Consider the following 12,356-nt stretch of genomic DNA (forward strand, 5'->3'; position numbering starts at 1 on the left):
ATGCTAAAAACTACCATTTCGAGTTAGTAACGGATTGGGCGTCATGACAACGATGGCCCGGGTCAGGTCCATGTGGCACCACAAAGTCAACTCCGTTTGGTTGACCATTAAGTTGACCATGGGGCCCACATGTCATCATCATAAGTTCTCTCTCTCAATCCCTTTTCACTCAAGCATTTCATCGAACACTACAGACTCGCACCACTACGCTGCTCGCCGGAGTTAGAGATGAAGACGACAACCGGCTGCGGCGGCTTGGCGAGCACCACGAGGTCGCCAGCCGTGGGCAGCAGGCGGGTGCTGTTGGCCGTGGGTACGAAAGCCACGACGTCGCCCAGCTCAACGCGGAGGTACGCGAAGGGGCTGCTGACCACGGGGATCTTGACGGCGAGATTCAGTGTAGATAAGCACGACGAGAATCATGAAGAGGCCCCCAAATCCCCTCATTTGTACGAACATCCACAAACCCTCAACCCCAACTCATATCTGAGGAGGAAATGGTGTTTTTTGGATGTGTCTGGAAAGCCCACGACGTCATAACCGGCCCACCCTAGACCATCTTCTCCCTTTCTTATCTCTCTCTACCAATCACATGCATGTGCCTCGACAATTTGGAGGGACATTTATTTCAAAAAAGAATTAAAATTTATTTCAAAAGACAATTTGGAGGGACACAAATGTGTTTATAGACAAATGGTGGTTCAGAGTGAACACGCCTGAACACGGTCCGGACGTGTTCACGGACAAGTTGGGGCCAAATTAGCTCATTCCAGTAGGTGCTCTGATAGGGCCGAAATGTAACAACACTTCTGCTATTTTCCCTCAAATTTGGTTTTAGGGAATCCTCCACTTCTTGTCCTGATCACCAAACGGTCAGGACGCTGCATCCAGTTGCAAGACTGGCTACCGTAGTTGCAGGGATTTGCAAGTTTGAGTCAACCAAGTCGAAAGATAAGCTGATGATTATTACTAGTAGGGAAGACAAGAAGATCCCAGCTGAAACTGCGTCCGTGTGCTGAGGCTGCAAAGTTCAGACGCATGAGCTAGCAGGGAGCAGGTTTCACCAGCCATGATTCTTCAACATGAATTTGGAGATTAGGGCACTGGGACATTTGTTCATGCTGACTACTAGCACAGCGGCCTTTCAAAATACTGCACAGCAGCAAAAACTCATTTCTCTCTAGAACATGAATCTATGGTCAGTCATTCTGTGGTAGGCATAATTAATGCCCTTAAGGCTTAAGATGCATAGCCGGACAGCACAATTATGCCTAGGAGGAGCATATGAACATATGAGCACAATATACCTCACATATGCCCGAATGACCTCGGCAGTGACTAGTTTCGTTCCGTTAAATTACATCATTGATCCATTTTTCCCATGAAAAAGATAAACACGAGGAGTAAGGTACTTTCATCTGAGCATTCGTGAAGGGAAGCTCCATATCAGGATGGTGTCTGTGCACTGCAAATATGACAAGATGGTACCCAAATTAGGTAAAGTGCTAGTTTCAGCACTGAAGCATGCAAGTGTTCAGTGACATTTACCAACTGATGCAACTTGTGGAGAAACAAGTCGAATTTCTTCAAGGATCAGCACGGGTGATGACTTGGTTGGTACTCGTAGATAATTGTAATCACTAGTCGTGAAAAAACATTTCAACTTGGTAGAATGAAACACGAGCCATAGGACATAACAGAATATAAACTGTCCAGTATATGGAAAAACTTAGGCAGTCAAAAACTACTACTCCCTCCGATCCATATTAACTGTCACTGATTTAGTAAGTTGTACTAAATAAACAACAATCAATATGGATCGGAGGGAGGACCTACCATTTGTTTCATATAGACAGGAGCGCCTTATCAGCCTTCGAATATTTCGTATTGTTCCATACAAAAGCATTCTTCCAGTTCCACACACATAATTTTGATGAACACAAGAGACAACACTTCAGCTAACCAACAGATGAACATAATTACCATGCAGTTAAACTCTCAACGCCTGAATCATTCAGTTAACATTTATAGAGCATCAGGATCATTCAGTTATTATTTGAAGACCATAAACAACAATGTCTGGAAATCATTCACCAATTTTCTGATAACTAACAAAAGTTGAAAGACAAACACCTTACTAAGCCATTACTTGTGTGCATCTCTAATTTCCTTGCAAATCCACATGTTCCTTATACTTGTATATAATATGAGTAACAACAATAGCATGGTAAAAACGTGTACTCAGGCTTAATGCACTTTCTGATATTTAACCGTTACTCCTAAACAGTTCAGATCCATAACTTGCTCGCTATAGTTTTGGTTAATGTTATTAGCTGCTCATATCCACATTAGACTTGACAAAATTGGATAGCTCCAGCAACATTTGCATTTAGTCAACTGGGCTTTACTAGTGTTATATCAACTGAACATTTTCCCTATAATATTACCCACTGGACAATCTAACCAAGGATATCCTATGAAATTTTACAAGTAAAATAGCATTGCAACACCAATATGAAAAGACAAACAGCACAGCAGAAGAAGCTATTACTAGATCATCATCACCATCAATATAAGATAAGCTGAACAAGAACAGCTACATGAATCAATCAAACTACAGAAATACAACATAAAAACTGTTTCTGCTCCTACACTGGAACTTGCCTATGCAAAGATGATGCCATACTCCTTAATGGTGTCGATGACAATCCCGAGCTTCCCCTCGATCCTCTCGTTCTTCTTGGGCTCGTACGCCATGGCGAAGACGTCGGCGTCCATGGACCTCTCGGCTATGAGGCGACCGATGGTCCGGCAGGCGTTGTCGTCGATGAGGGACGGCAGGGTGGTCCTGAGGTCCTTGGCGTTGGTGGTGGCGACGGCGATGACCTTGCTGGTGCCCCGGTGCATGACCTTGGCGTGCACGAAGCGCTTGGAGAAGAAGACGTTGAGCAGGAACGGGCGCATGTACATGTCCGTGCGCTGCTTCCACGACTTGCGGTTCGGGCTCTTGTCCAACTCGCCGCGCGACCGCCGCGTCCACGCCGCTCGGACCACGAATGACCGCCGATTGGCCGCCGGTGGCGGCGAGAGAGCGAGGCGCGGTGAGAAGGGGATGCGGTGCTGGGTGATGGAGGCGGACCACGACAGGGACGGCGGCCGGAGGAAGGAAGGAGGGGAGTGGCGCGTGGGGAGGACGGCCGTGGTGGGGTAAACGGCGGCCATGGGAGCGTGGGGAGAAGCCGGGCAAGAGCGAATGGCAGGAATGGGGATTTAGCCGAAGGCCACCTTATCCAGTACAGGGCCCAAATGTTCGTCCACTGGAAGAGCCCAAAAAGGGTAGCAATTTCAATTGGTCGATCCATTTCGTCCGCAGCTATCCGTTTGAGTCGGCGCGAACACAAAAGGTTCCAACGCGCTGATCCAAACAGACACGCGTTCGTTTTTCGTCTGCGCGCGATTTATTTCCGGCCCATTTTTGAATCGGATTTGCGTCGGCACGGACGCGCGACGGACGCGCGCTCGCCTACTTCTTTCCTCATGTCCGCTGATCTGTGGCACATTGGCTTCCCCTCTCACCTCCCCCCACCCCCCCGGGCCAACAAGCAACTCTCGCCCGCCTCCTTCGTCGCCGCCGACCATTTTTGTCGGCGGCTCTTCCAGCTGTCGTCGCCTCCATATCCACCCAGCAACGCCGCCCCTCTCCTCCGTCGCCCTCCGCCGTCGTTTTGCCGCCGGGGAGTAAACTGCTTCCCACCGCCGCTTCCCCCCACTCGCGTACTTCTGTCCCCGGGCCTCGCCACCCCTGCCACATTCGACTGGCACGCTCGTCGGACGACGTCACACTCGTCGGACGCCGGCAGGGCAGCTAGCTGGTCTATGGGCACCGTGACTCCCCTCGCCGGCCGTCTCCTTCTTCAACGCCCGCAATCTGTTTGACAGTTTACCAAGGTACGAAATAGACTCCGCTGACGAGTTCTTTTTTCGCAATTTCCTTTGCCACTCCGACGATTCGTCGTCCGACGACGAGGAGGAGATATTGGTTGCCGTGTTGGTCCATCACCACCTCAACAGCCAGCGGCCGTTGTTCCGTGGCTCCATTCCGGGCCACCTTCCGGCGTTGAATCGCAACCGAGAGAGCGGGCATTTCCTTCTCTGAAAGGACTACTTTAATAGAACAAACCCGTTCTTCAAACACCACAAATTCCGCCACCGTTTCCGTATGAGTAGGCATGTTGAGGGAGTCCTGGATTAGGGGGTCTCCGGATAGCTGGACTATATCCTTTGGCTGGACTGTTGGACTATGAAGATACAAGATTGAAGACTTCGTCCCGTGTTCGGATAGGACTTTTCTTGGCGTGGAAGGCAAGCTTGGCAATACGGATATGTAGATCTCCTCCCTTGTATCCGACTCTGTGTAACCCTAGCCCCCTCCGGTATCTGTATAAACCGGAGGGTTTAGTCCGTAGGACAACATACAATCATACCATAGGCTAGCTTCTAGGGTTTAGTCTCTATGATCTCGTGGTAGATCAACTTTTATAATACTCATATCATCAAGAACAATCAAGCAGGACATAGAGTATTACCTCCATTAAGAGGGCCCGAACCTGGGTAAACATCGTGTCCTCTGCCTCCTGTTACCATCCGCCTTAGACGCATAGTTCGGGACCCCCTACCCGAGATCCGCCGGTTTTGACACCGACATTGGTGCTTTCATTCAGAGTTCCACTATGCCGTCACAATAAGGCTCGATGGCCCCTTCGATCATCGGTAACGATGCGGTCCAGGGTGAGGTTTTCCTCCCTGGATAGATCTTCGTATTCGGTGGCTTCGCACTGCGGGCCAATTCGCTTGGCCATCTGGAGCAGATCGAGAACTACGCCCTTGGCCATCAGGTCAGGTTCGGAAACTTAAAATACACTGCCGACATCCGGGGAGACTTGATCTTCGACAGATTCGAGCCTATGTCAGGTGCGCCGCACGATCACGACGAGCATGACGTAACTCTGCCGTCGGACAATGTTCGGGAGATTGCATCTGAAACTACTCCGGCCTTCAATCCGGAGCAAATCGCGCCATCCGAGGACGGAGGGGTAGACCCCGCCACGGAGGCCGCACTCTCAGTGGCGATGGAGCCGGATACTGACTTCACCCCTTACGAGAGCCATGTTGCCGAACCACTGGATTCGTCTCCGGCCACGGACTCCGAGCCGCCTGCATCCGTACCTATCGAATCCGATTGGGCGCCGATCATGGAGTTCACCTCCGCGGATATCTTTCAGCACTCGCCTTTCGGCGATGTGCTAAATTCATTAAGGTCTCTCTCCTCGTCAGGAGAACCTTGGCCGAACTATGTCCGGCTAGAATCGGATGTGGATGACGAAGAAACTCACTGCCCACCCACCACCCACGTAGTAGCCACTATCGACGATTTAACCGACATGCTCGATTTCGACTCCGCAGACATCGACGACATGGACGACGATGCAGGAGAGGAATAGGAACTAGTGCCCATAGGGCACTGGACAGCCACCTCATCACATGACATATACATGGTGGATACACCCAAAGAAAACGACGACGAGGAACGGGAGGAGACAGGGGAGGATGACCCCTCCAAGAAGCAAACAAAGTGTCGGCGTAGGCGCCGCTCCAAATCCTGCCTCGGCAAAAACAGCGATAACAGCGCACAAGAAAATAACACTCCACTCGACTCTAGAGGAAACGACAACCACATTGCCCCGGCGGCAGAGCACGATGAAGCTGCAAATGGCGAACATAGTACGGATCCGACGTCCGAACACGGCGACGCCGAGGATAAACCTCATCAAACCCCCTCTGGGGAGGAAAACAGTCCGGACGAAGATGCACACATCATCCCGAAAACGCACTTAGAGCAAGAGAACCTCCACAGAAGGCTTATTGCCACAACGAGGAGTCTGAAGAAGCAGAAGCAAAGGCTTAAGGCCGCACAAAATACGCTCAACAGCAGGTGGAACAAAGTTCTCGACAACGAAGAAAAGTATGGTGAAAGTTACCACACAAAGAGCTATCCAAAGCGCAAGCTATTACCTGGATTCGACGATGAGGCCTTAGAGCCCACACAGCCAAAAAATAATACGGCCAACCAGCCGGATCAACCACCTTGCAACCGCGATAGAGCGGCTAACAAGGTCGCACATAAGTCAACACACGATCTATGTGAGGACTTGCGCCAAAAATCCAGTATGACCAGATCCATCTATGGATCTAGGAAGCATGCTCCGGCGCAAAATAAAAACCGAATACTACAACCGTCCGAACGCCATGATGCACCCAAATACAGGGGTGCCGCACACCCCCTATGTTTCACCGATGAGGTGTTGGACCATGAATTCCTAGAAAGATTCAAACCAATGAACATAGAGGCGTACGACGGGACCACAGACCTTGGGGTCTAGATTGAGGACTTTATCCTCCATATCCATATGGCTCGCGGAGACGATCTCCATGCCATCAAATACTTGCCCCTCAAGCTTAAAGGACCAACTTGGCACTGGCTGAAAAGTCTCCCCGAAAACTCAATTGGAAGTTGGGAGGAGCTCGAGGACACTTTTCGGGCTAATTTTCAAGGGACCTATGTCCGACCTCCGGATGCAGACGATTTAAGTCATATAATTCAACAGCCCGGAGAATCGGCCCGAAAGCTTTGGAACAGGTTTCTCACTAAGAAGAACCAAATCGTCGACTGTCCGGACGCCGATGCCTTAGCAGCTTTCAAGCACACCGTCCGAGATGAATGGCTCGCCGGACACCTCGGCCAAGAAAAACTGAGAACAATGGCAGCCCTGACAAGCCTCATGACCCGCTTTTGCGCGGGCGAAGATAGCTGGTTAGCCCGCAGTAGCACCAGCAAACCAAGCACATCCGAAGTCAGGGATGGCAATGGAAAACCACGAGGCAATAAAAATAAGCGTCGAAATAAAGAAGATAGCCCAGATAATACGGCGATAAACGCCGGATTCAGGGGCTCTCGACCAGGTCAGCGGAAAAAGCCTTTCAAAGGCAGTAGAGATGGACCGTCTGGCCTAAACAGGATCCTTGACAAACTATGTCAGATCCATGGCACCCCCGATAAACCTGCAAATCACACCCACAGAGAATGCTGGGTCTTCAAGCAGGCCGGTAAGCTAAACGCTGAATACAAGGGGGGGGAGACACCAAGCGAAGACGAGGACGAACATCGCTAGCAAAGCACTGGAGGACAGAAAAAAATTTCCACCAGAGGTTAAAATAGTAAACATGATCCATGTAACGAAGAGGAGAAGCAAACGTGCACTCCGAGACATATGCGCCATAGAGCCCGTCACCCCTAGGTTCAACCCCTGGTTGGCCTGCCCGATCACTTTTGATCGCGGGGATCACGCGACAAGCATCCGGCATGAAGGATTGGCTGCCTTGGTGTTAGACCCAATAATAAACGGATACCATCTCACACGAGTCCTTATGGACGACGGTAGTGGTCTAAATCTGATATATCAGGACACAGTCCGCAAAATGGGGATAGACCCGACAAAAATAAGCCACTGTAATACTACCTTCAAGGGAGTAATACCAGGCCCAGAGGCCTGATGTACGGGCTCTCTATTACTAGAGGTCGTATTCGGTTCTCCCGACAACTTCCGAAGCGAAAAGTTAACTTTCTACATCGCTCCATTCCGAAGTGGCTATCAAGCACTACTCGTAAGAGCAGCTTTCGCTCGTTTTAATGCAATACCACATTACGCTTCTCTCAAGCTTAAGATGTCTGGTCCACGTGGCACCATCACAGTTAGTGGGAATATTGAGCGTTCTCTACGCGCGGAAGAATGTGCGGCAGCTTTAACAGCCGAGCACTAGATGGCCTCACCAACCAGAAAAGATGACAGGTCGTCAAGACCACGGACACGGTTAGACGAGTCCGGTGCATCATTACATATACATGAGATTGGTTTGATGGTCAAACCATCATAGACGGTACCAGGGGCTTCCCGCATGTAATCAGGCCTAGTTCGGCTCAACTTGACTTATCTTGAATTTTAATGGTTTATTGATAATAACCAATTTTCTGGCATGGCAACTTTCACGTAAATTCTTCTCTTTTACATATGACAATCGTGCTACACCCGTTCAGGACACGGCACAATGGAGACACAGGCGCAGACGTGCAGCAGGGACCCTCTCAATGGTTTCTTTTCAGATTAAGACCCTGCGTAAACTTTTTTTACTGTCTCTTGTTGTTCACATCCTTCGGATACTCAATACAACCGAGAAGAATACTGACGTTCTTGGCATGTGGCCACATCAGGATATTGCACGTACCTATACACTCGGGGTTTATTATTAAGGGCATTGTTCAGCCCAGCATATGTTATAAAGACCGAATACCTTAGGGAGTGTTCGGCGTCGCGAGTTTGGCCTTATATGCATCAGCTCCGAATCATGTCTTTGGTCAAATGTTGGGTTTGCCCGGCTCCCATGTTTTGGTACCTTACGTTCCGCTATATAGGCTAAGGTAGCACTGGGAGAACTACTGCAATTATGCACTGGTTCATCCGGATGAGCACCTCAGTAGAGAAAGCCGAGAACTGACTGTCATGATAATGCGCGAGACTGGTCAACCACTCGATGACTTAGCGGAATCTCCGGGACTCCTTCGCATTAATGAAGGGCCGTTTCCCGGTCATGTACGTACGCGCCCCGTATTCGGACGAGCGCAGAAGTACCAAGGGCTATATAGTAGTCCCACCGTCAAACTCCTCTGACTAAGTGAAAGTGTTAAAGCAATTAGTCCGATTGCCTTTTTCGCTGCGCTACCACCTCCTTCATGGACCAAGATGTTGGATCAAGTGTGAATACGCGTTTTTTGCGAACACCCCCGCATTATATGCGTGGGGGCTGAAGCCGACGACTGCAATCTTTTAGGTTATATACATATATACATAAACGGCCGCACAAGAGGCATCATAATACTTTCAGGCAAAAGTATAAACACAACCTTTATAATTTAAATAAAACATTGTTTTTACAATGGGAATACATGTCACTAGAACATAATATTCTTCGAGCACCGAGCCTCTATCAAACGAGTGCCTTCAAGGACTTCTTCAAAGTAGTGCTCGGCTGCCACTCGGCCCACGGCCGAACCCTGTGTTGCAATAGTGGTGGCCTCCATCTCTACCCAGTATGTCTTGACACGGGCAAGTGCCATCCGCGCACCCTCTATGCACGCCGACCTCTTCATAGCATCGATGTGCGGCACAGCACCAAGGAATTGTTGCACTAAACTAAAGTAACTATTCGGCCTTGGCCCTCCCGGCCACAGATGATCCACAATAGACCTCATGGCAAGTCCGGACAACCTATGTAGCTCGGCCCACTCGGCCATTCGCTCATTCAACAGCAGCGGATGCACTGGAGCATGGAACTGTGACCAGAACAACTTTTCCACTTCACGATCTTTTTGATCCTTGAAGTACTCGGCCGCATCAGCAGCACTTGCTGCCAAATCCACGTATGCGTCTGCAGAACTCCATAGTTGATCAAGAGGAGCATACTTCGGATCTCCGAAATTAGTCTGCAACAAAAAGGGCTTCCCAGCCGCGATATCTGCAGCTTGACGCAGCTCCTCCTTCATCGCTCTGATTTTGGAGCGGGCTTCCTTGGCTGCTACCATGGCCTTCTCCAGGTCCGTCGCCTTCGCTCGGCTTTCTTTTTCAAGAAGCTGGTAACGGTCAGCGGCATCTTTCAACTCAACGGACATCTTGGCTATTCTTTCCTTGCTCTGGAAATGCGCGGCCTGTTCGGCCCTCATCTCTTCGACCCCCTTTAGAGCGGCCGCATCGCTATTTCTTGCTTGTTCCTTGGCTCGGGCAAGCTCCGCCCGAAGGGTCTCCATGGTGGCAGCTCCATTTGTAGTCACAACATATTAAAGATACCGGCATCATGCTCCTCTTACTATGTGTTGATCGCCGGAGAAATCACTTACCCTGTGCCTCGTCAAGACGCTTGTTGACAAGCACGATGTCGGCATCCGCCGCATCAAGTTGCCGCTTTAGCTCGGCAAACTCATTAGTCCGGCTAGCCACCGGACCTTCAGCCACCTGCACATAAAGGCGGTCTGGTTATTACCTGGGACGATGATCCTCTGTTTGCCACCATTTTCGACTGCAACCAGAGTCTCAGGGGCTACAATCTGCATAGGGCACATCTAATGTGTGTGGTACTGTCAAAAACATACACTATTTCACGTACCTCAAAGCCTTTCACTAGACTCATAAAAGCTTCATGCAACCCGCTTTCGGCGGATGAAATCCTTTCAATTACCGTACCCATTAGCGTACGATGCGCTTCTGAGATGGCTGCTTGCTCCAGAAGATCCTTCAGTGCGTCCGACCGCACACTGTACGGTTCCGGACTCTTTTTGTTGCTCTCTTTAGGAGCCGAATACTGAGGACTCCGGGTGGCCGAAGGATTACCCTCTGGCCTTGGCGGATCAGGAGAAACCGTTCGCAACGACACTTCAGGGTCGCCCGCCTCATGAGGCAGGGTGGCAGGGGGAGGTGTTTCGCTCTCCATCATCTCCGGAAGAAGATCCCCCGAAGACGAACTCTGTCGAGAAGGGCTACGATCCGAACTACAAATATAAGCTTTGGTTATTGTCTTCAGAAGTAAGGAAGGATATTTTCACTATTAAGTACCTTTTGTTTACTTACAGCTCGGTCGAGGGCTGATCCCCTTGCGGGCACTGTGCGGTAAGAGTACCCTCCAAGACGGGACCCTCTGGCGAAGATTTCTTCCCCCGTTTGAAAACCTTTGTTTCCGGGTCTTCAGAGGTGTTCCTCTTCCTTCCTTGGGGAGAGGGAATGTCAGATTCTTCTCCCTGGTTATCCTCCTTCGCGGAGGCGCTAATTCCCCCGGTTCGGATGAATAGTGAGAGAGGCCCGCTTTCAGCCTCTGTATTCCCCCCTTTATCTTCCCCTGAGGGCGCCTGATAAGGCGCCGGCTCGAGCATTCTGTCTAGTACGGGATTGGCCAGGCCTTCGGGAAGGGGGGCCGAACACCTGATCATCTTCGCCTTGGTTATCCAGTCCTGGTCAAAGAGCGACTTTTCAGAATGATGTTATGATAAATAAAAAGACAGTGTGTTCGGCCATGGAATTACTTACTTGGGTATCAGGGCGATTACAGCTCAGACCCGCATCTTCGGTGGTGTCCGAACACTTTATTTGGGGTCCGAAGAACAATTTGTACATCTCTTTGAGCGTCATGCCGAGGAAGTGCTGAATAGTTCGCGGTCCTTCTGGGTTGAATTCCCACATACGGAGGGGTCGGCGTTTGCAAGGCGGGACCCGACGAACTAGCATAACTTGCATTACCGAAACCAGGCTGACATCTCTCTCAAGGAGATCTCAGATGCGACTCTGCAATATCGGCACATCATTTGCTGGCCCCCAGTTCGGCCCCTTGTTGATCCATGACGTCAGTTGTGGTGGGGGGCCTGAGCGAAAGGCAGGGGCGGCTACCCACTTGGAACTCCGGGGAGCTGTGATATAGAACCACTCCCGCTGCCACAAACTGGACACCTCTGGCAAGGAACCCTCTGGCCATGGAGCCTCAGCGCTTTTGCTTATTATGGCACCTCCGCACTCTGCGTGCCGCCCCTCGATCATCTTCGGCTTCACATTGAAGGTCTTGAGCCACAGGCCGAAGTGTGGGGTAATGCGGAGAAAGGCCTCACACACGACGATGAACGACGAGATGTGAAGGAGGGAATCCGGGGCCAGATCATGGAAATCCAGCCCATAATAGAACATGAGCCCCCTAACAAAGGGATCCAGAGCGAGGCCTAGCCCTCGGAGAAAGTGAGAGATGAACACAACACTCTCGTTGGGTTTGGGAGTTGGGATGACTTATCCTCGGGCGGGCAGCCTGTGCGAGATTTCGTCGGTCAGATACCTGGCCTCTCTCAGCTTCTTGATGTCCTCCTCTGTGACAGAGGAAGGCATCCACCGACCTTGGAGGTTGGATCCGGACATGGTTGAAGGTCTGAAGTGCCTGACCTGAGCCTTGGGTGTTGGAACTCGAGGCGGGGGAAGGATTCGATTGAGCACGAGAGGGAAAAAAGGACATGCCTTGGTCTCTTTATAAAGAGGGTGAATATCAAGCGTCCTCCTCGTGGCCGTTTGCGACTTGCCTAAAATCGAGGAGTCATACCAACAGGCACGATTGGGTTACCCACGTCTGTATTGATGAGAATCCCGTAATAAGGGGGACACGATCTCTGCTTTGACAAGACATGTCAGGAAAACCGCCTCGCGATATGTGCAGTGCTGGTT

General features: G+C 50.5%; 1 protein-coding gene across 3 annotated transcripts; it reads right to left on the reverse strand.

Annotated features, from left to right (window-relative positions):
• Nucleotides 1-1,142: 1,142 nt before the first annotated feature.
• LOC119317476 (39S ribosomal protein L18, mitochondrial-like) lies at nt 1,143-3,303 on the reverse strand. 3 transcript variants are annotated; one of them, XR_005153645.1, is made up of 3 exons: nt 2,665-3,303; nt 1,549-1,640; nt 1,143-1,465 (listed from the first exon to the last, which is right to left on the reverse strand). XR_005153645.1 is itself a non-coding variant. In XM_037591945.1 (2 exons), exon 1 carries the CDS (start codon nt 3,220-3,222, stop codon nt 2,665-2,667), a length of 558 nt encoding a protein of 185 aa, XP_037447842.1. In that variant the 5' UTR covers nt 3,223-3,303; the 3' UTR covers nt 1,143-1,465. The 3 variants fall into 3 exon arrangements, 1 of the variants encoding a protein (XP_037447842.1); XR_005153644.1 differs by having other exon boundaries at nt 1,837-3,303; XM_037591945.1 differs by lacking the exon at nt 1,549-1,640.
• Nucleotides 3,304-12,356: the final 9,053 nt, after the last annotated feature.

Source organism: Triticum dicoccoides, chromosome 6A, assembly GCF_002162155.2.
Source record: "Triticum dicoccoides isolate Atlit2015 ecotype Zavitan chromosome 6A, WEW_v2.0, whole genome shotgun sequence".
NCBI lineage: Eukaryota > Viridiplantae > Streptophyta > Magnoliopsida > Poales > Poaceae > Triticum > Triticum dicoccoides.

What these genes read in the sequence shown, in the direction of transcription:
- LOC119317476 (XM_037591945.1), bottom strand. Translation starts at nt 3,222, where the DNA reads ATGGCCGCCGTTTACCCCACCACGGCCGTCCTCCCCACGCGCCACTCC.